Consider the following 22,516-nt stretch of genomic DNA (forward strand, 5'->3'; position numbering starts at 1 on the left):
AAGGCAAGCAAAAATAAGATTAAAACAGAGAGGGAGGCAAACCATAAGAGACTCTTACATACAGAGAATAAACTGAAGGTTGCTGGCAGGGTGTTGGGGGGAGGGATGGGCTAGATGGGTGATGGGCATTAAGTAGGCACCTGTTGGGATGAGCACTGGGTGTTATAGATAAGTGATGAATCACTAAATTCTATTCTTGAAATCATTATTACACTATATCTTAACTAACTTAGATTTAAATGAAAAAAAAAATAAATAAATAGATAAAAAAATTACTGGAGTTATTTCTGATTTTTCATACATAATTCTTTTTTCATTATTTCCAAAAGCTGAACATCACAGTCTAATATATGCATGTATACTGATTTACTTAAGGAACACTATGCATTTTAGCTTCATCTTTGCCTTATAAATAAATTATATTAGCTATTTATACAATGCATTATTAAAATTAAGTAATGAATAATACCATATAAATTTATTATTGTTTTTATGATCTTCCAAAAACCTTATTACATTAGTTACATTAGTATTAATTACATTAGTTCTTTTTTTTTTAAGTTTATTTATTTTGAGAGAGCATGATCAAGGGAGGGGTAAAGAGAGAGAGAGGGAGACAGAGAATACCAAGTGGGCTCTGCACTGTCAACAGAGTCTGATGTGGGACTCGATCTCACAAACCGGGAGATCATGACATGAGCTGGTATCGACAGTCGGTCACTCAACCAACTGAGCCTTCCAGGAGCCCCATTAATTACGTTAGTTCTTATGTCATCTTAATCTTGAATTGACTGCTTTCAGTAATCTTTTATGAGATATATTCCATAATTTACCTTAGGTAATTTTATTCGGAAAATTCTTACTACAATGTTAAAATAAATTGGTAAAAAAAGCCAGACTTTCTGCCAGAAATGAAGTCTAATCTGGCTGTGTTGACTCTGAGGACTGGCTTTATTAATTATATTAGATGGCTGACGTTGTACAAAAATTTATGTCACTTCTGGTCCTCCCGCCAAGGCAGGATTAAACATGGGAGAGATTTATTAGGAAACAAAACCCTATGGAGAGAAGAAGAAAGAGCAGGAGCTGGCAGGATGGCCTTCGGAGCACAAGGCAATCCTAACACCTTTGAAAGAAGAGGAAGGAAGAAGAGTAAAGTAGGAAAAGCCTCAGATTGCAATGCGGTTCTGAGAAAGCTTTGACTCTGGCTGTAGAGTCCCAAGTTGCGTGTTTGGCCCCGCCCCCCGCCGTGTTCCCAGGAATGGGCGGGCCCTATTATTCCCACTACTACTAGCCGGGAGCTGCCCGAGGAAAGTACCGCCTCAGTGCAAACTCAGTGGTGGAACCGAAGAGCCAAAACTAGGTCTGCCGGCTGAGGGTGCTCCCCACAGCGAGAGCTGAATGACGTCTCTCATAGCCACCACAACGGAATGAGTTAAATCTATAATCTGCAGTCTTAAGTTTTGAAAAGAATGTATTTAAAGTATATAACATAATAAAAAGCATTCTTAACCAAAATATTGCATTGGCAAAGGTCTTTTGAAGTTAGTAATATTTATGTAATTTTCATAGGCTTCTTTGGGCCGATTGGGTTAAAATGTGAAAAAAAAGTCGTTAAAAGTCTATGCGAAAAATAATAGATATAATTGATAGTCATTTGAAAAGTTTTATCAATTCTCTGAATTTGGAAACTAACTGATTATAATGACTGAGTAACAAATCGTAGCACCAAATTCTGATCTGGTTTGCATTTATCGTAGACTTAAAATTCTGGAGCTTCAAGGCACCATAGGGATTATCTGGACCAAACGGTTCATTGAAAAGATGGAGAAATAATTTACTCATTCAAAATCAAATGCATAGTAAACTGCATGAGGATGAAAACCCAAGTCTCTTCCAATGTACCTCAACACCTTTCAACGACACCTTCTAATTCCTTAGCTGTGATAGGTATATACATTCCAGCCTAAGAGATATATATGGAAACACTATAAAATTAGAAGTTTGATTTCCTGTTCAACCTGTGGGCTTAGCCACACTACTCTAGACAATATGCATGTATAGGAGACAAATATACTATGGGTAATAAATATTAAAGTCAGAAATGCTATTTGGCATTTCTGCCCTGGACAGGCAAAATGTGGCTACCATTCTCTGAGTAATGCTGGCAAATAAAAACACAGACCATTGCATAAAGTGTATTTCGTTTCTTGAGTAGTACTCCTTCCCAAGGATATGGTCAAGTTTTTCAACAAATATGAACTTTTGTGAGGCATATTTAGCCTTTCTCATAATGTATCACCAGAACAATACAGAGGACAGAACAAGAGAAAAGGAGAGAAAGAAAAGATAGCAATCTTAGAGTGATTTGATATTAAAGTTGCGGGTATTCATCATTTGGATTTTATAAATGAGTACTAAAATAAATTTACTTTGAGTGAATACTCTTACCTCTTAAATTGCATAGTTTTAAAAATCTAATATATTTGGTTTATGTAATATACTTGTATATTATTCTAGAGGAATTCATTTTTATGCCCAAAGTCAAATTATGCACTTATACATATAATTGCATATGAATAGAAACCTGCCTCAAACTTTTCTTCTTTGAAATGTGCCTTTAGGTTATATGAGAATAGAATAAGCACAGAGTCAAATAGCACTTGACTATTTTGCATTCTTAAATCATAAATTGATGTTGAAAAGACAACATCTTAGATTTGTTGAGTATAGCTAAAGCATTGTTTGGAGGGAAAATTATAGCATGAAATGCTTATATGAATAAAAGATTTAAAATCAATTCTCTTCAAAGTTTTCACTTGAAGAAACTAGGGAAAGATAAGCATATTAACCCAAAATAAATAGAAACAATAAATTAATAAAAGTGAGAGCAGATATCAATGGAGACAAGCAAAGAATACAATCAAAGTACCAATAAAAGAAGGGACAAAGGAAATTCCTTTCAACAAATGGCTCTAGCAACTAGAGAGCCACACACAAAAAAGAAACTTTAGTCAATCCCAATTTCACTTAATATACAGAAATTCACTCAGATGAGTTAAGGACCTAAATGTAAAGGACCTAAATGTAAAGCTAAAGCTACAAACAAGTAGAAAGAAAGAATACCTGCTCAACTTGAGGGAAGGCAAACTTTTCTTAGGACACAAAAGCACTGACCACCATAAAAATAACTGATTAACTGGACTTTCACAAGTTAAAAACTGTTACTCACGAAAGGACACGATACAATTAAACAGAGAGCCACAGACTGGAAGAAAAGAGCCGCCAATATGTATCTGACAGAGGACTTGTATTCAGAAAGTATAAAGAATACTTAACACCTAAGAAAAGCAATCCAACTGAAGAATGGGTGAAACACCTTCCAACAGAATGCATAAGAATGATGCAGTACGAACATAGAAAGTTGTTCTTCATTAGCCAACAGGGAAATGTAAATTACAACTATAATAAGATGCCACTTCACATCCAATAAGATAACAAAAACCTATACCACCAACTGCTAGTGAAGATTCAGAGCAAATACAATTCTTACACATTGTTGGTGGAATGTAAAATATAATCAATTATGGAAAACTGTTCAGCCCATTGTGCTAAAGTTGCAAATATATCTGCCCTACAACGTAACAATTTTTATTCTAGATATTTCCTCAATAGAAATGAAAGTATGTGTTCAGAAAAAGGCTTGGTAAAAGAAAGTTCATAGCAGCTTATTTATAATAGCCCAAAGAGCCTGGCGAGAATCCAAATAAAATATCATTCAACAATAATATTAACAAATTGCCGAGGCATTAAACATCAGGGAATCTCAAAAATATTATATTGCACAAAAGAAGCCAGGCACAAAAGAGTTCTTTATAATATAAACTCAAGAACCATCAATGCTAATCTCTGATGACTGGAGTCAGAATGGTGATTGTCTGTGGTGGGTAAGAATTGACTGTATGGGGCCACAAAACTACTTTCTGAAATCATATCTATGTTCTATAATATATTGGTCATACAGATGTACACATTTTTCAAAATCATTAAATTATACACATAGGATCTATGTATTTCACTCTTTATAAATTTTACCTCAATAATGAAATGATGCAATAAAAATAAATTTCTTATGTACACTTCAACCACTGCGAGTAAAAATTGCAACTATAGGTATATTGGGGGAATTAGGATCCTTTCTGTGAGTCATAGGTTTTTAAATTTATTTCTTGTGTAATGCGGTTTTTATTAAAAGAATAACATAACTAGTTTTGCTATTTCTTATAGCATTTTTATTACTATATTGATGTTTTTATTTATTTACTTTTAATGTTTATTTATTTTTCAAGGAAAGAGAGACAGTGTGAGTGGGAAAGGGGCAGAGAGAGACAGACACAGAATCCGAAGCAGGCTCCAGGCTCTGAGCTGTCACCACAGAGCCCGACGCGGGGCTGGAACCCACAAACTGTGAGATCGTGACCTGAGCCGAAGTCAGACGCTCAACTGACTGAACCACCCAGGCGCCCCACTATATTGATGTTTTTAAAACAAAGTATTGTTATAATTTGTCGAACATCCAAGGCTGCTGTCCTTCTCCCTACTTTCATATCTGGAGGGAGCCTGACCAGTATGTGGCATTTTGGCCTACTTAGTAAGTTTTTCCCTAACAGTTATTTATAAGGAAAAGATCGTTTAAAAGGCAGATCAAGAGGAGTTCATTTCAGTCAAATAATAATGTAATTTAAAAGTTTGAAAACCAGCAGACATTAAATTCATTCTAAAAATAATTAATCTCTCTAGAATTTTCTCCAAAGAAAACAATTACAAAAACATATCATTATTATAAAACTGGGGTTTTTGTTTAGCAGATAAGAAGTCTTTATTTATTTGAAAGCAACTTAAAAATTTTTTCAACTCAAGGATCTTTTCTGGCTACTTGCTGTGTGTGATACAAATGAAATAGTTTCTTACAATGTGAGACCAACTCCAGTTGGTTTTATTCATGTCAACGTAAAAACAGGTAAGGAAAATAGAGCTATCACAGTATATAATATTTGTTATTCCAGTAACTGGTATTTTTAAAACTCTCACATTAAGAGGATATTTGTAAATTATAAAGCCTAGAAAGTTTAAGACCATATATAGTTCTTTGTTTCAAAGCCAAACCAGGATCCTAAAGTTTGAGAGAATTACTGGCTTTACAAATTAGAAATGAAAGAATTAGTGAGTTGTTTTCCTAAAATTGCCCAGCTGCTTCTAACTTGGGAAAGATAAATGCAGGTTAGGAACACCACTGGAGGCTGCCAAACACAGCATTAGTGAGGAGCCAAGCTGAGTGGTGGAGAGAACGAAGCAAACAATTTACAGAGAAAGCTCTTGTGAAGATGGTTTTTTCTGAGGAAGCGCCACAGGAAGTTCATAATAACCTCTTGAACGCTCGTAAAGTTCATAGCTGCAAAGTATCACAGTAGCTGTTCATACTTCATACACCTGGAACATTTAGCTGTAGAAAGCAGAGTTCTGCTTAAAGCAGAGCTCTGAATAAAAGGAAACAATAAAGGTAAGGGATGAGTTGCAGGTCAAATTAGCACGCGCTGGCTGTTGGACAAATTCCCACAGAGCCACGGCACTGTTAACAAGCATGCAGGCCACTAAAACAGATGACCCGTCATTAGAGGGTAAGACCTAATTCTGCGTGTCCCCCAACAAAATACTGCATATGAAATCATAAAAGAAAGAAAATTAAGCTGTCTTTAAAAGCACTTAAAGACAGCAAACTTTAATCCTTCATTTAACAAACATTTAACATTTCCTGTTCCCATATATTTTACATAAACAGTCTTAATTGTTAACAATCCTGCTGCTGAACTATTGCCTACTTGGGGGGCGCCTGGGTGGCTCAGTCAGTTAAGAAGTATTGCCTACTTTATGGATGAAGAAGCACAGAAAGGTCACAATTATTTGTCTATCTATCTACATAGGTTCCTTTAGGGCATGGATAGCATTTTACTTAACATTGTGGCCCTAAGGCACAGTAACTAGTCCACATCATGAAGTACAGTTGGGCTGGCCTTAAAATAAGATTAGAATAAAGTAGAGGCATGGGAGAGAAGGTAGGAAAAAAACCAACCAACCAACCAACCAAACAAACAAACAAGGGGAATATCCAGGGTGTGAAAATGCATATCTGTAAGTATATAGATAACAATTTGAAAAGCTATTAAGGAAAAATAATCCAGTCTCCTTCTTTCATTACTTGTTCTTGTACCTAATTCAACTCACAAATCCAATACTAGCAGGAAATACTAAACTCCAGTATATTACCTTATTGGAGAGTCAGAAAAATATAGTCATCGGACTTGTGCAAAACTTTTACACTCTGTTCAGTATCAATTTGCTTCTGCATCCCCTATATTGATCTTCACTCCAAGTCACTTGAATCAGCAATGATTAAACATTGCTCAATTCAGTTTTTGATATGCTCTTAATTTCAGTTTTGACACAATGCAAATATATCAGCTCTCTAGAATCTGAGAACACTCTTAGCATGTATTTGTTCAAATTGTAATTTAATTCTACATTGTATGTGGGAAAGAAGTTCAAATTCAGTGTAGATTTCACAAACATCTTGCAATAGCTGTCTGTAATATGCGATGAAAAGCAGACATTGTCATTATCACAAACTATTCATATTGAGAAGTTTATAGTTCAGTATCTATTTTCCTTTCCTGATTATATAAATGCATACATATAATGACTATAGTGGAAATATTTCTTCCTGAATCATTAAGACTGAAAAATTGAGTATATGTTTTTTTAAATTGACTTTTATTGGTAATATTTTAATCTATTTTATATGTATTAGATGTGTAACATAAGAAATGTTTTTAAAAATATGCAGTACATTAAATTTAAGTTGGCAAAAGGATTATTAGAATTCCTTCCAAGCCCAGAACATCTAGGGGAGTTTTGGTACAGCATGTAAAAAAGCTTAGAAGTGCCCACTCTATTCTAACAAATAAAAAGCTGAGCCAACTGAAAAATCAACAACTCTTTTTACATCCATAACAGAAGTAAGGTCACAGACAAACCTTATATTGGAGAGAATGACAGGCAAATAGTGAGTCACAACCTACTAGAACAGTATTCCTAATTGATTTAACAGATAACATTTTGTTAAAAACAGTAGCAAAATGACTTTGCGTGTGTTTGTATATATCATATATATGTTTACGTATGCTTATATGTAAGTGAAATGAATGACAGCAATGATACAAGGGATGGAAGGGAGGAATTAGGATTATTTTGTTATAGTTGGGCACTTCAGCATCCCTCTGTCAGAAATGTACAGATCCAGGGCGCCTGGGTGGCGCAGTCGGTTAAGCGTCCGACTTCAGCCAGGTCACGATCTCGCGGTCCGTGAGTTCGAGCCCCGTGTCAGGCTCTGGGCTGATGGCTCAGAGCCTGGAGCCTGTTTCCGATTCTGTGTCTCCCTCTCTCTGCCCCTCCCCCGTTCATGCTCTCTCTCTGTCCCAAAAATAAATAAACGTTGAAAAAAAAAAAAAAAAGAAATGTACAGATCCAGCATCCAGAAAATTAGTAAGAACACAGTTGAACTCAACAACACCATCAATTAGCTGCATATAATGGACGTCTATAGACTACATCATCCAACAGAATATACATTCTTCTCAAGCAAAGAGCATCCAGTATATTAGTCTTATTTTTAAAGTTTATTTATTTTGAGAGGGAGAGAGGGTGAGAGAGAAAACACATGCATGCACGAGTGAGCAAGTGTGAGTGAGGGAGGGGCAGAGAGAGAAGGAGAGAGAGAATCCCAAGCAGGCTTCACGATGTCAGCACAGAGCCCAACTCGGGGCTCAATCTCATGAACTGTAAGATCATGACCTGAGCCAAAACCAAGAGTTGGACTTAACCGACTGAACCACCCAGGAGCCCCCAGTATATTATTTTAACTAAACTTTTTCAGTTTTCCCTCTGAAAGTCATATATGTGTGTGTGTGTGTGTGTGTGTGTGTGTGTGTGTGTGTGTGTGTGTATATATATACACACACACACACACACACATATATATATATATATATATATATATATATATATATATAAAATATGTGACAGTTTTGAGAGTCCAAAATGATGTTTTATAATGCCCATTATGGAGTGATACATAATTCCCATAAAGCAACATGGTGTATTGCTTCTAATAGGTCACAATGGCATACTATCTGGAGTATCATTTGGAGTTGCCAGGGACTCCTATGAGATCTAATGAGAATAAAATAGTCTTAAAGCCAAAAAAAAAAAAAAGTTAAAATATTCTTTCTCAACCAGGTATTGGTAGCTCTCAATCTACAAAAAATAGAAATTATGACCTGTTCTCTTAGACACACTGACTTGACCATTTATGCTCTCTAAAGAATTGCTATGTGAGTCTTGAATTCCAGTTCAGTGGGAATATTACTGTGTTCCCTGGAGGAATTTCTTCCTTGTGTATTAAGATCTACAAATCCATTGAGTACAAGGTTGAAAGGATGAACAGTAATAATTTTATGTAGATTACATGGCATAACAGTGAAAGGGGTCACACTCAGCTTTATCTTTTGTTCCCAGTTCTGTGCATTTTTAGGATAGGAGAGATAGCAACATCCACTAGCTAGTTCTGCCCATTTTGTCCCAGCCTATGCATTCTGCCTGAAAGAGACAGTATATACTGACCAATGATTTAAGGCATATACTACATCCTGTAAGACAGCACTCCAACCCCTCAGGGTATTGTCACTCCGATGATGCCATAACTGACCCTTCAGTAGGTCATTCTAGAATTTAATCAAGCCAGATATTTCTAGGTAGTAAGGACATGGTAAGACCAGTGAATTCTGTGAGCCTGAACCCAATGTCTCACTTCCTCCTCTGTGAAATGAGTCCTTGGTTGAAGGTAATGTAATACATGAAACCATAATGATAAGTAATACTTCCTGTAGGTCCATGAATGATTGTGTGGACAGAAATACTGTAAGCAAGGAAGACAAGTCCATATGCATATTAAACATCTATATTCATGAGAATGCCCTTTCCCTGATAAAAAAGATCCAATATAGTCAACTATCCATCAGATTGCCAGCTGGTTTCCCTGGGGAATATTATCATCTTGTGGCTTATTATTGTCCTCTGCTATTGGCAGATTAGACACCTGGCTGTGGTTGTAGCCAAATGGGACTAGGTGAAGCAAAATCCCTGTTGTTAAGCCCATAGATGAGTTCCATCCATATTGTCAGTGTTGGTTTGTGAATGAACCCATTGAGCGAACACCAGAAATCTGGTGGAAGAAGCTGATTGAGATACATAGGAGGAATAATCTTGTCTGCTTGATTACTGACAGCATCCTCTGCAGCAGATGCCATCTGGAGTGCACTTACATAGGACATGCTTACCCACATGCATCCCCCCCAAACTCCTTATCACCAAGTTTTAAATATTATTCTAGGGGCGCCTGGGTGGCTCAGTCGGTTGGGTGGCCGACTTTGGCTCAGGTCATGATCTTGCAGTCCGTGAGTTCGAGCCCCACGTCGGGCTCTGTGCTGACAGCTCGGAGCCTGGAGCCTGTTTCATATTCTGTGTCTCCCTCTCTCTGGCCCTCCCCAGTTCATGCTCTGTCTCTCTCTGTCTCAAAAATAAATAAATGTTAAAAAAATTAAAAATAAATATTATTCTAAGTCTCTTTCCAGTTGATTAACCTTGTAGGTACTGCCCATGGATCTCTGTAGATCTATACCACCAACTATGTTCCCATTGCACAAAAAGTAGATAACAAGATGTGCCACTTGAAAGTCTTCCCTTCGAGAGAATTCTTTATAGTGTCTTCCATGGCGTTCCAAAGTGGAGCTGCAGTAAAGTGGGAAGCATATGTGCAGACCTTTACCTAAACTGGATCATCTATTGACACTATGGTGTGAAGATCCTTCTGTAAACCAATTCTTTTTTTCCTTCCATTTCAGTGGTCATAGGCAACTGTCCATGAAGCCATAGTTGTTTGTTGAGGGGTAAGGGGGAAAGCAGTAGGAGTATATAACATGGGAGTCTGAAGTATCTACTTCATGTGGTTTACTTGTAACTTCTAAACCTACAAGGGTGTTCTTGAATATACAATTTCCACTTCACAATGGAATGATGCTGTGTACATTCAACTTTATGATTGGGTCAATCTGATAACATACAGTTTATTATGGGCATTTTTTAGTAATGTCATCACTTAGTGAATCATCCAATGATAAGTATCCACATAAGAGGCAGAAGAATAGAAAACAGACACATTAAGAGAAGGAGGCCACATGTGAGCATAAAGGCAGAGATTGGAATACTACAGCCAAAGAATCCAAGAAATGCCTGGAGCCACCAGAAGCTGGAAGAGGCAAGAAAAGATTCTCTCACATAGCATCTGGAGAGAGAGTGTCTCTGCCAACACCTTGATTTCAGACTTCTGGCCTGCAGAACTGTGAGAAAAGAAATACTTGTTGTTTTAAGCCATTCAGTTTGTTGTAATTTGTTACAGGAGCTCTAGAAAATGAATATGACTGTCTGTTTCATCCCCGTGGATCTGATTATCATTTAATCATCCTTATAAATCTCTTCAGGGTAAATCACTTTGCTCCTAGGGCTTTTTATTATAACTCTGCCCTCTTTTTCTCCGATGGTTAAGCTTCACCACTCGGCTTTTAGCGTTGCGGATCACATTGTTCCCATAAAATCAGGTTATCAAATTCCATAACGATATTCCCACTGTCATCTCCAGCCTATAGGGAACAGCCACCACAGAGCTTTTCAGGGAAGCTGGTAACACACTCACGACTGCATTTCTTAATGCCTTGGCGAAGATCCTCTTGTGTAGTACTGACACCTCTAAGGGGTGTCTGAGAAAGTCACACATAATAGATCCACCCCAACAACCCATTTTCCTGAATAATGTTTTCGAGGGAAGTTCTTGCATTTTGATGTCATTGATATAGGTCACTTTCTAGTGGTAAACATATCTAGCAGTTCACAGGGCCTCAAGCCAACACAGTAAATCCTGAATTCTAGGCAAGAACATGAATTTGCTTCGGTGCAATCTTTTGTTTTGTCCTTTTTGGTCTAATAGTCTTAGAATAAACTCTTATACATGCTCCCCTAACTCTTGATAAAAACTGACACGATCCTACAACTCTTTCAGTATATAGGCTAACCCATACCCGACCATACCTTGTTTGTTCTTCCTCACCACTATCCTTACCTTAATGTGATCTAGCCTGGGTACACACTTTACTAACAGTATAACTCTGTAAACCTTCCAGTCAGGCTCTAGACTTAATCCCCAGTTACATCTGACAGGTAAACACAGGAGATAAGTAATTTCTTTAGAGTTATCATTAAGGTTTTCTGAATTTCTATCTGGGCCTTGTGTTGGACCTTCAAGGCTTTCAGTCTGTCCTTTCCTTATGAACCCTTTCAGTTGTAAGAAGTACCATCCTATGCCATAATCTTTGCCACCAAAGTGACTAGTTGGCTCAGCCATTTGATCTCCCTATGCTTATCCTCCACATGCACCCCATTGTGCACCACCACTTGTGATATTTTGAGTTATCATGATGCTACCACATGGTGCACATTACCAGTGTCCTATTTCCCCCTGGCAAGGAGGTTATCCATATGCTCTCCAAATATGTGAGCAGCCCAAGCCTAGATTCCATTTTAAAGTCTGTTTGCTCGGATTGTTCCTGGTACCAGTTACTGTTTTTGTCAGGGTCCAGGAGGCACACTCAAACTGTGAATTTGAAAAGTATTTAGAAAAGGGTTTACAAAGGAAAGGGCACGGTTTAAGGAAATCAAAATAAAAAAGTGAAGCACCTTCAACCTAGCTACAAAAGAAAGCAATTCACCCATAAGCTGGAATGAGTCTCAGTACTCAAAGAGAGTTATAGAGTAGAAAGGCTGACCATACATACAGTCAGAGATACGGCCTCCGGCAGATAAATGCAGTCACTGACAACAGACCAAAAATCAGATAGGAGTCAAGAGAATAAATACCCAACCTCTGTGTGTCTTCCAGATCTCAGATGTCCTGCTGATGCTTCCCACTGACCAGATGCAACTGGAGGACATTATACACTCACTGATACGTGCATAAAGAGCAGCCTCTAAGGGCACACAACAGAGAAGGGTGGAAGGGAAATCTGAAGAAGCAAATGAAGAATATCCAGCAAAAGACATTATTTATCTTTTAATATGTTTTTAAATTTTATTTGTTAATATTTTGTTTAGGATTTTTGCATCTATATTCATTGTGAAAGTGGCCTATCATTTTCTTGTACTATCCTTGTCAAATTTTGGTATCGAGGATATGTTGGCCTCATAAGTTGGGGAGTATTCACTCTTTTTCTATTTCTTAGAGGAATATCTATAGATATTCCTTTAGAATTATTCGTTCTTTCAATGCTCATTTGCGACACAAGACAATTTTACTTGCATAATACTTTGGGCAAAGCATGTTACATAATCCTGCCACATTTCAAGAGGATGAAGAATTGCAATCAGTCACCCAGTACCCCTGGAAAGAGAGGAGAAACATTTTCTACCTCTTGACTCACGATTTTTTCATTTTTAAGGTTATCTGGGTCAAGAACTGCAAAGGGTCTGAGATGCTAACAAATGTGCCTGCTGGAATTTCGTAGATGAGAGTGGAAGACATGAGACTCCTAGGTCAGGGATGAAGCACAATCTATTGTTCACAGAAATAGCAGCGGCCAGAATATCAGCATTTTGCCCTAATTCCACCAGGGTGATACAAGTTCCAGACGCCACGTGCACGCACAGTGAGTTGTTTGCAGGATAGAAATCCTGGGCTTAGAGACTCTGAATCTTTTATAGTGAACAGTAAACACTATCCCTATCTTCCAAGACTGCTTGCTACACAAACATCCTTCAAAATAAGTCTGAAAAAAGCAGAACTACTACCTCTGCTCAAAAGACATTCAGAAGTGCAAGAAGCCCATGGAGAATTGTCTTTCAAATGACTTTTTTTAAACTTACTTTTGTATCTAACATGGAGATTAATTATTCATTTATACTGTGAATAATAATTTATCAAGATAAAGTAACTCTCTTTGCTCTGCTGTTTTTCTTCTCAGTTTCATCCGGGAAATTAATATTGCTACCATTTTTTTTTGTTGTTGTCTGCTTACATATGACTATTGCAATTTTACAAAGTATCATTATTTTTAACCTTTCTATGTCATTCCATTTGGGGTATATATCTGGTACACAGCAAATAGTTCACTCTTTGGATACACTATGATAATAACTATCCTTTACTAGACAACTTTACCTATCTGAATTTATGCACTGTGATTTTTTAACCTGGTTTCTCTCTTATATGAACTTCTTCCTGCTCACCTTAGAAAATAAAAACAAAAACGCTTTATTTCATAATAGTTCTCAAGTTTGTTGTTCCCTTTTTGCCTCCAGAAACGTGGAGTTTATAATTCAATTTTCATTCTGCTAGCATTAGTCTTTAAATTTTTTAACTAAATATTTTAATATCTACTTTCCTATCTATCTGTTGAAACTTCTCCCATTAAAAAGACTTGGAACACTTTTATCCCTCTGAATGCTCCTATAGTAGACATTTTATTGGAATAGTCAGGGTATTATTTTGGTAGATTGATTTTTTTTTTTTTTGCAGTATAGATTTTCATTTGAGGAATTATTTTTGTTCATTACATTGTTTCATAACCACACAAATGATCATTTAGAAACGATCTTGAACTTGCAGTGCTCACTGCCTTTTCTCATATACGGTGTCACGTCCATACCTTACTTCTATAGTTTTAAGGTTGGCTGGAGTACAGAATGCGTACATAGAGATTCATGATATGCTTTCTGCTTAACAATGTCTTTCTGCTATCTTCACAAATATTTTCCCAAAAGTAAAATTCTTAAATCATCTTTTTTACCCTCAAAATTCGAAATCCTTCAATAGAAATGTTCCTTCCTTCTGGCATTTAGTGTTGGGTAACAGAAATCTATGAGGCTGCTATTGATTTTATTTTCTTGTGGCTACTTTCCCCCTCCAACTTGCATGCTTATGGAATTTGTCCAATATTCCTGAAATTCAGAAATACCACGAGATTGTTTCTATGTGTGTCTGTATGTTAATTTTCCCAGTACTTGGTAGATTCTTTATACAGCTAAGGTTATAGATCTTTTTAGCTTGGGAAAATCGGCTTTAAATCTCTCTTTGCTAATTGCTTCTCCTTTTCTACTCCATTCTAGGCTTATGTTATTTCTAGTGTATTGTTATTTCTAGTAAGTTTGTTAAACTTATTATTTTTGCTCATCTATTTCATCACTTTGTCCCTTTCCTCTAAATTCTAGGGAACTATCTTGAGCTAATCCATCAAATCTCTTTCAAGAATGAAACCTGCTGGTCATTGCCATTTATGTGTTGTTTTTGGGAATTTAGCAATTGTTTATCTGGGTAATAGCAATTTTTTCCCAGTATCAATTTCTCCCCAAAGGGCGAAAAGTGCTATCAAATATCCTTAACATGAATGAAGAGATTTGTTAATCATTCCTCAGAAGGGTCCCTTTTTAATTTTTTAATCCAGATAGATAGATAGATAGATAGATACAAGCTGATCAAGAATAGTTACTATATTTATACATATATATATATATATATACACATATACATATGTATATATGTGTATACATACACACACATATATATACACGTATACACACACACGCGCACACAGACACACACACACATATATATATATATACACACATATATATAGTGACTATTCTTGATCAGCTTGTTTTGCAATTTGTAAAATATTGTTCTATTCTATTGTTAGGCCTGTAACCATATAATACAGTCTTCATAAAAGAGAAAGAAGGAAACGCCTTCTACAGCTTCATTAGTTAGTGGGCTAAGGGAAATATGTTCATCAGGCCATAAAGTTGAGGAATGCAGATACTATGGAAGCAGGAGAACCTAACTGCTCAACAAGTCATTGCTCTCCAGTATGCTGGAGTTAAAATTTTAGTGGGTAGCAACCTGACTCCCCCTCCGCCCCCGCTCCGCCCACTGATGGCTCTCTAGCCAGATACCTCTTCTCGTCCCTTCTGCTGTGGATTTTCAGATAGCTGTGTAAAACGAGTAGTTCTAGAAGGATTGAAAAGTGTTTACCAGAATAGTTGACTTTATTGAGGAAAGTCTTTCTGCTGTTGAGCTGTGTTTTCCGCTTAATGGTTATTCTCCCAGCCCTGTAGGTACTGCCCCTTTCCATTAATGAATTTAGTTGCTCTGGTTGGTCCACCCCTCCTTGTTGTATTCCAAAATCTTCTATACTAAGAGCAAACGCTATCTAGTCAGTTGCTTCACCCTTGGGGCAAATAGAAGAATTCTCAAAGTCTCTTATTTGTCCCTATCTGAATATTTCTCCCTTGCTGCTTGCCTCCCCACCCTTCCATCTCTAAGATGGGGCATTCTCCTACATTGTCTTGTGAAAATCTGATAATTTACATTCCGGTGTAAACCCACTCTTGTCTGCCTTAAGGTGTTACCTGTTTATCAGTGATCAGTCTAACCCCATCTGTAATTCACCATTTAGAAAGTTCCCAGAATGTCTGAATTGTCCATGAAACCTTGAAATTAACAGCATTATAGCACTTTGTTCCTTTGATGTTTAGTTCCTTACAAATAATTGCCATGTACCACGATTTTGCTAAATTTAAAAAAAATTGTAGATATCCTACAAAATGTGTTGTTGAAATGTTGGCAAATATTTATATAGAACAAATATTAATATTTAGATTGAATTCCTTGATCACTAAACTTAAGAGAACAGCTCATTATCTACTGATTGGAATTAGGAGATTCTCCCCCCACCCCACCCCCAAATTATTGTGCGTGCGTGCGTGCGTGTGTGTGTGTGTGTGTGTGTGTGTGAGAAATACTGCTACTTGAGTTATAGAGTTTCACTTTAAATTCTTTCTCTCTAGCGAGGTATCTTCTATTTAGTCATCCAGCTCCACTTTTCCCATTATCTCTTCTACTCTTTGCCCCAGAGCTGCATGAATTATTCCAACAGACTTCTATTTCTCCTGCTTTACTTCTGGGTTCTATAAATGGGAAATGCAAGCAGGAGACTGGAGGAAGGGAGAAGTATGAAATTAGAGTATTTATTTCTCCAGTTCCTGAGACCATCTAGGGTTGGCCATCCCTTGACAGTTGTTTTCTGATCCTCTCATATATCTACGTTACACTCTGAGTTCTCAGACCTCTCCCTCCCCAGGCTCATTGGAGACTAGCGGTAGAGACAGCTTATCTCATACTGGCCAAGGGTTCATGCACTATTCCTTTAGTTTCCCTACACACTGCCCACACTTTATAATAAGGCCCTTTGTAAATAAACCCTCCTTGAATTTTCCTATTTTGAGTGTGCCATCAATCTCCTCTTAAGACTGACTCACACATTCTTATTCATCACTGTAAGTCTGACATGCATGCGGTTAAGGTTATTCCTTTGGCTTATTGGGGAAAGGGGTTGCTATAGTTTATTTAACCAAGTTTATTCTTCCTACAGAATTTCATCATTGCCCCACTGGCAGTTTTACTCCCACAGTAAAAGATAGTTCTACCGTTTACCCTGTTTTCCAGCATAGAATGCGTTTATTTGTTTGTTTGTTTATAAATAATTCCAGTTGTTTTACTGGGATTTCAGGAAGGATGGAAGATAAAAGTAGAAGATAAAAAGTGAAGATTCACATCACTGTATTAAAACATAGCATCTTTTGTCTTACCTGTAAAGATTTTCAAAAATGGAATTCTATGTTTCCTCCCATCCACATACTGACTATTCTTCTATAACTACATTTACCTTAAAATAAATTACTTGAGTTGAAAGTTGAGCCTAGGTTTTGTTTGTTGGTTTTAATATAGTGCACTTGAGATTTTAAATATTTTAATGTAAAAATGTGAAGAATAAAATGTTCTCTTTACCTTAAAACATTAATTTCAGGAACAAAACTATATTTCAATTGATCACTAATTGTGTAACAATAAAGCATTTATATAGGGATGTTTTATCTTTATACAACTTATGATAATATGAGAAACAAAAAACAATTAAAATCAATAAAAAGATAAAATTCTATTTCCATATTGTGTGGTCTCTTATTACTCTATTAGCAGTGGACAAAAGTGCTGATCATCAAACACTCCTGGATCTTCTAGGGACTAGGTCTCTGGGACACTATAATCTTAGGTGTTGTTTCTGAGTGATATTTCTTTCTGATCTCATCTATCTCACCATCATCAAGTATAAATGAAGCCAGCACTGGAATTTGAGAAAAATAGTTCTTAGCCAGGATATGTTTGTGTTTGATCTTGTGAATAAACGAGGGTTCATATCCCTAAAAGAAAAGAAAATCAAGTTCTATTAAATGTCACAGATATATTTTGCCAGGCAAAAAAATAAAAACACTTTCATGTCTCAGTTTTGTATACCAGTTCTCTCAGCCCACAGTATATTTCTTCCCAGTTTTGTCTAATATCTTTCAGGGCTCAGCTCCTATGACATTGTAAACTTGAGGCCTTTCCTGACTCTCCCTCTGACCTCTGAGTCCAAACTAATCCCTCCTTCCTCCTTACTTGCAGGTACTTAGTACTTTTATATATTTTAATTATAATATTTAGTTCATTCTGTCTTGAATTTCACTATTTGCTCAAGAGTCTTTCCATGATAAAAAAAAATACTCCTTAAAGGCTCAAATTGGGTTTTTTTCACATATGTGTCTCTCAACACCACAAGGTAGATATCAATATTTTTGAATTATGATCTTGTCACGTTGGTTCTCTCTTTAAATGTACTTCAACACCCACACAATTACCAACTTGAATTATTTTTTTCTAAGACTGGTACTTATCTCCCTGTCCAAAACAAAGATCACAATGGTGTTGTGACAATATAAACCTCCCTTTGCTCACCCTTTTTACTACCTTAATTCCCACCTCATGAGTCCATTTTCTGTCTTTAAGTAGAAAATAACCTTTCTGCCTTTATCAAGTCTCTGTACCTTTCCATTTTTATTCTTAATTAATGTTTAGGCTTCTGGTTTCTCCACAGCTATAGCATACTTTGAACTTTCTCTGTTATGTAGCATTGCCACAGTATAAGATAATCTGTTTTCTACTAAGAGTGGCAGACTGCTAGTTGCCAACCCAATATTCACTCTTTCTTCTATTCATATTTAGAGGCCTGATTTTGCAGAAGGGCCTTATTTTGTATTGTGTGATGTGCTCAGCTCTCCTAGCCTTTATTCTAGCTAGGGGTGGCCATGTGACAAGTTTCAGGCCACTATACATACATGTATATATAATAGAAGCCATTGGATGAAGCTTACAAGAAAGCTGTTTAAGAGAATGAGCTATTTTATCTCTAAGACTCCACAAGCATGAGAATGAAAGTCAAAGGTTAAAGATGGCTGAAGAGAAAGTTAGAGGGCTTGGGTTTCTGAGAGCACTGTGGAGCCACCATCTGGACTTTACTTCTTGTTTGATAAGGAAATTAACTTCACATTTAATTAAGTCATTATAAATTGCTTAGTCTGTTATTTCCAACCAAACCTTAAATACAACAGAAACAATGATTGTGTCCATTACACATCCTTGTTTTTCTCCAAGCACTTAGCACTGTATCTGGCACATTCAAAAGAAAATTCTAGTTGAATTAATAAATACCATCCATTTCCTTTATTAATCTTAATAATAAGATTAATTATTTGAATTATTTCTTTTCAACTAAATCACTACTTGTACCTCCTCCTAGAATTTGTTTTCTAAAAGTAATACATCCCTCACTAAAGACCCTCCATAGTGTCAAAACAAATGTAAAGAGAGCCTGCAGGAAAAGAGCCAAAGGACACACCATTCTGGCAGAGAGTATCATGTAGGAGTGTCCTGGCTTAAAGTTTCCTTTTTATAGACCAATTTACGAGGGCAAAATACTCATCCTTTGCACTGATCTAACTATGTTCAACCACTTCTTAGTCCTTACTTCATTAAAAAAACAAACAAACAACTGACACACTTCTGTTATTCAACATTAAATTATACATGTACAGATCTTTATAAGTTCTCAAAGTACCTTTATAGAAAAAAAACAATCATTAAAGGTGAGATAAGCATATTATGGTACATACAAGCAAAGGAACAATTAGCAACTCTTAAAGAATAATATAAAATGGAAAATATCCAATATATATTATCCCCTTTTTATATTATTTCCCTTTTCATATCATCCCCTTTTATAGATGAGAAAACAGGCACTAAGACATTGACAAATTTGCTCAACTTCTCCCAGCTCATAAATGATAGAGCCAGAATTCAACCAAGGCTGCTCTGATCCTCTGTATTGATTCCATGATTTTAGCTAAACTTTATAAAAATTTGTGAAGCAAAGAGGGCAGGTCTTAACGTCCTACAGATTGTTAGTGACAGAAATGGGGACATACTGCGTCAGATCTCCTGACTTTACATCCATTGTTGTTCCTACTTTGACCAACGTGTGCACCATGAGAAATTGCTCTGCCTCATTTACGGTTCAGAGAACAGAAGTCTTTTCCACACTTTTCCTATAACTTGTGTCATGATTACAGGGGGCCAAGATTATTTTAACGTTTGAGTATTTTTTTACTTACTGAGAAAGCAAATATCTCTGTGCATTAAGGAAATTCTAGAAATGCTTTAACTTTAACTTGTGGCAAGATGCAAACTATTCTTTTTAGAAAGCTGAATAGGGGCGCCTGGGTGGCGCAGTCGGTTAAGCGTTCGACTTCAGCCAGGTCACGATCTCGCGGTCCGCGAGTTCGAGCCCCGCGTCAGGCTCTGGGCTGACGGCTCGGAGCCTGGAGCCTGTTTCCGATTCTGTGTCTCCCTCTCTCTCTGCCCCTCCCCCGTTCATGCTCTGTCTCTCTCTGTCCCAAAAATAAAAACGTTGAAAAAAAAATTAAAAAAAAAAAGAAAAAAAAAAAAAAAGAAAGCTGAATATTAATAAAAGATTACACCTAGTCCAAAACCATAAAAAGGCATTTTTTTTAGTTTGTCTGGTTGAGAACCTTAGCTCTCTTTATAGAAATTTATAGGCATCCAGAAATTAGGAATGCACGTGAATAGAACATTTAATTGGATACTGCACTAATTTGATTAAATACACAAAGGAAGTGTGTGGATTAATTGAAACAGTAGAATACCAGCTTTGGGAATGAACTTCAAACCCACTATAGGTCCTAGATGAAATGATATTGTAGTATTGGCTATGCTTCGAGTGATTACATATTTATGAAGCAGCTTAGTTTACTAAATACAGTATTTAACACAGCTTCAATTTCTGCTGCTCTTTCTTTCAATCCCTAGAGTGCAATTTTTCTTAGCCTGACTTCTACTGGAAAATTATTCAAAAAAACTACAAATTTAACTAGTTCCTCCTCTTTAAACCCTCCCCCCTACCCAGTAAAAACACAAGCAGGGAATAGCACCATTCAAAATGACTATTATATTTGAAATCAGTTCTTTATTTTCTCCTAACTGACATTTTGCATGAAATTCAAAGTATAGGAATTTAATCAATAGAAGGCAGAGAATCACTATCAACTGTTGGGTCCTAAGCTTGCTTCGTGTAAATGAAGCTCTCTGATGAACTCAATTCTGTTCATTGAAATGTTTTACAGATTGCATCTTGTAAGTTAATGAAATTAAATGGTATTGAATTTTTACAGCGTTTTCCCCACTCCTAGTCATTTGGGAGAAAATGAAAATTGGAGCCTCAGAACCATAGTCCATCAGTATAATTGCCATTTAGAGCACAAGATTATGAACAAAATTTGAGAATTTAGTGTGCTTTTTAGGCAAACTCATGATGGTTAATCAAAGAAAGGCAGAGTCTAGGTTACATAATACCTATCTGTTATTTCATTTATTCATTCAACAAATATTTAGTAAACCCCTAGTCTGGGACAGGCACTGGTGTAGGTATTAAGAGATACAGACATGAATAAGCTAAATAAAACCTCTGTCCGCATGGAATTTACTATGGAACTATGTGCTTCAACTTGCTATTATTAAGAGAGAGTGATATCCAGTTTAGATACTTGTAAGATGTTCTGATCTCTTATCTTGTCCTTTTCCGTGCCTTGGCTTTCTTTAATTTTAATCTCAGCCATACACACCATCCACATATTTGTTACTGTTATCCAGTCTGTTTCTTAATCCAATGGAAGTATTTAAATTATCTTTGGAATGTAGTAAAAAGCAGTCACACTATCTCTAAAATTTTCAATGATTAAATGAGTTCCCCAAATAAATTCTCTGCTTTCTTACCTCTTCAATACTTGTTAGCTTGAGATGAGCAATGCTTTCATCTTTGGTAAGAAGAATGCAGTTCCAGGGGGACCATTCCAAGGACTTATCCCACCTGACCATGACCAGATCATGGAGATCATTCCAGGCACTGAGTGCTGACTGCGATGCCCAGATGTTCTCTATCAGGTACTGAATATCTTCTAGCTGCATGTCAAAACAAGTTTGAAAAATAATGTTTTCTTCTAAATATAACGTTTCTTTAAGATTATTAAATTACTTGAAGAAATACATTATAGGAGTATATTTTTAAGAGAGAAACGTTATTCATGAAGTTGCTTCTTACAATTTATTTTTCTCCAAACCTCTGCTCATTCTGCCCAAACTACATTATCAGTTTCACAGTCATGACTGCATCTTTAACCCAGAAAAAGCTGCATATATTTCATCCAGTATGCTACTTTTACCTTACATGTATATGGTACTTGGTGCTTTTCAAAATTTGTCACTATCATCTTATTCTCAGGGTTATTGTAGGTCACTTTATTTCCATGTTACAAATGAAGAAATTGAGATTTAATAAAGTAAGCAATTTGCTTAGTGTTATTAAAAAGACTTTGTTGTTTTAATGAAAAAAATAAGGAAAATGGGGGAAATGAAATAACTGTTTAAAAACTTTTACAATTTAAACCATATTAGCTAAAAGTCTTGAAATGACTTCTTATCACAAAGTCTGCATATATAAACTTAGAATTGCCAGAGGGGCAAGCGTCACCAAGTATAAGCATAGATAAAAGTACTTTTATTTTATTTTAATTTTTGAGAGAGAGAGAGATGGAGAGAGAGAGAGAAAGAGAATGAGTGGGGGACGGGCAGGGTGAGAGGGAGAGAGAGAATCTTAAGCAGGTTCCATGCCCAGCATGAGCTGGGGGTTAGATCTCAGGATCTTGAGATCAAGACCTGACCGAAATTAAGAGTCGGTCGCTTTACCAACTCATCCACCCAATGGCCCAAGGAGCCATTATTTTAAAAGGTTTCTGTGGGAAAGTAGGAATCTTTTCTGTAATATCAGCGAACAAATTTCATCCATGACTGACA

General features: G+C 36.4%; 1 protein-coding gene across 1 annotated transcript in view; it reads right to left on the reverse strand.

The window, feature by feature from the left end:
- Positions 1 to 17,292: 17,292 nt before the first annotated feature.
- The window catches only part of IQUB (IQ motif and ubiquitin domain containing), a 53,006-nt gene continuing 47,782 nt past the window's right edge, over positions 17,293 to 22,516 (reverse strand). Inside the window, exons 11-12 of the mRNA XM_047094752.1 lie at positions 21,440 to 21,625; positions 17,293 to 17,475 (exon numbers count right to left, since the gene is read on the reverse strand). Of these exons, the coding sequence (XP_046950708.1) occupies positions 17,293 to 17,475; positions 21,440 to 21,625 (369 nt within the window). The remainder of the gene's footprint in view (positions 17,476 to 21,439; positions 21,626 to 22,516) is intronic.

This window comes from Lynx rufus, unplaced genomic scaffold, assembly GCF_022079265.1.
Source record: "Lynx rufus isolate CCGP_SWC_20201006 ecotype Redwood Valley unplaced genomic scaffold, mLynRuf1.p SCAF_4, whole genome shotgun sequence".
NCBI classification, from domain to species: domain Eukaryota; kingdom Metazoa; phylum Chordata; class Mammalia; order Carnivora; family Felidae; genus Lynx; species Lynx rufus.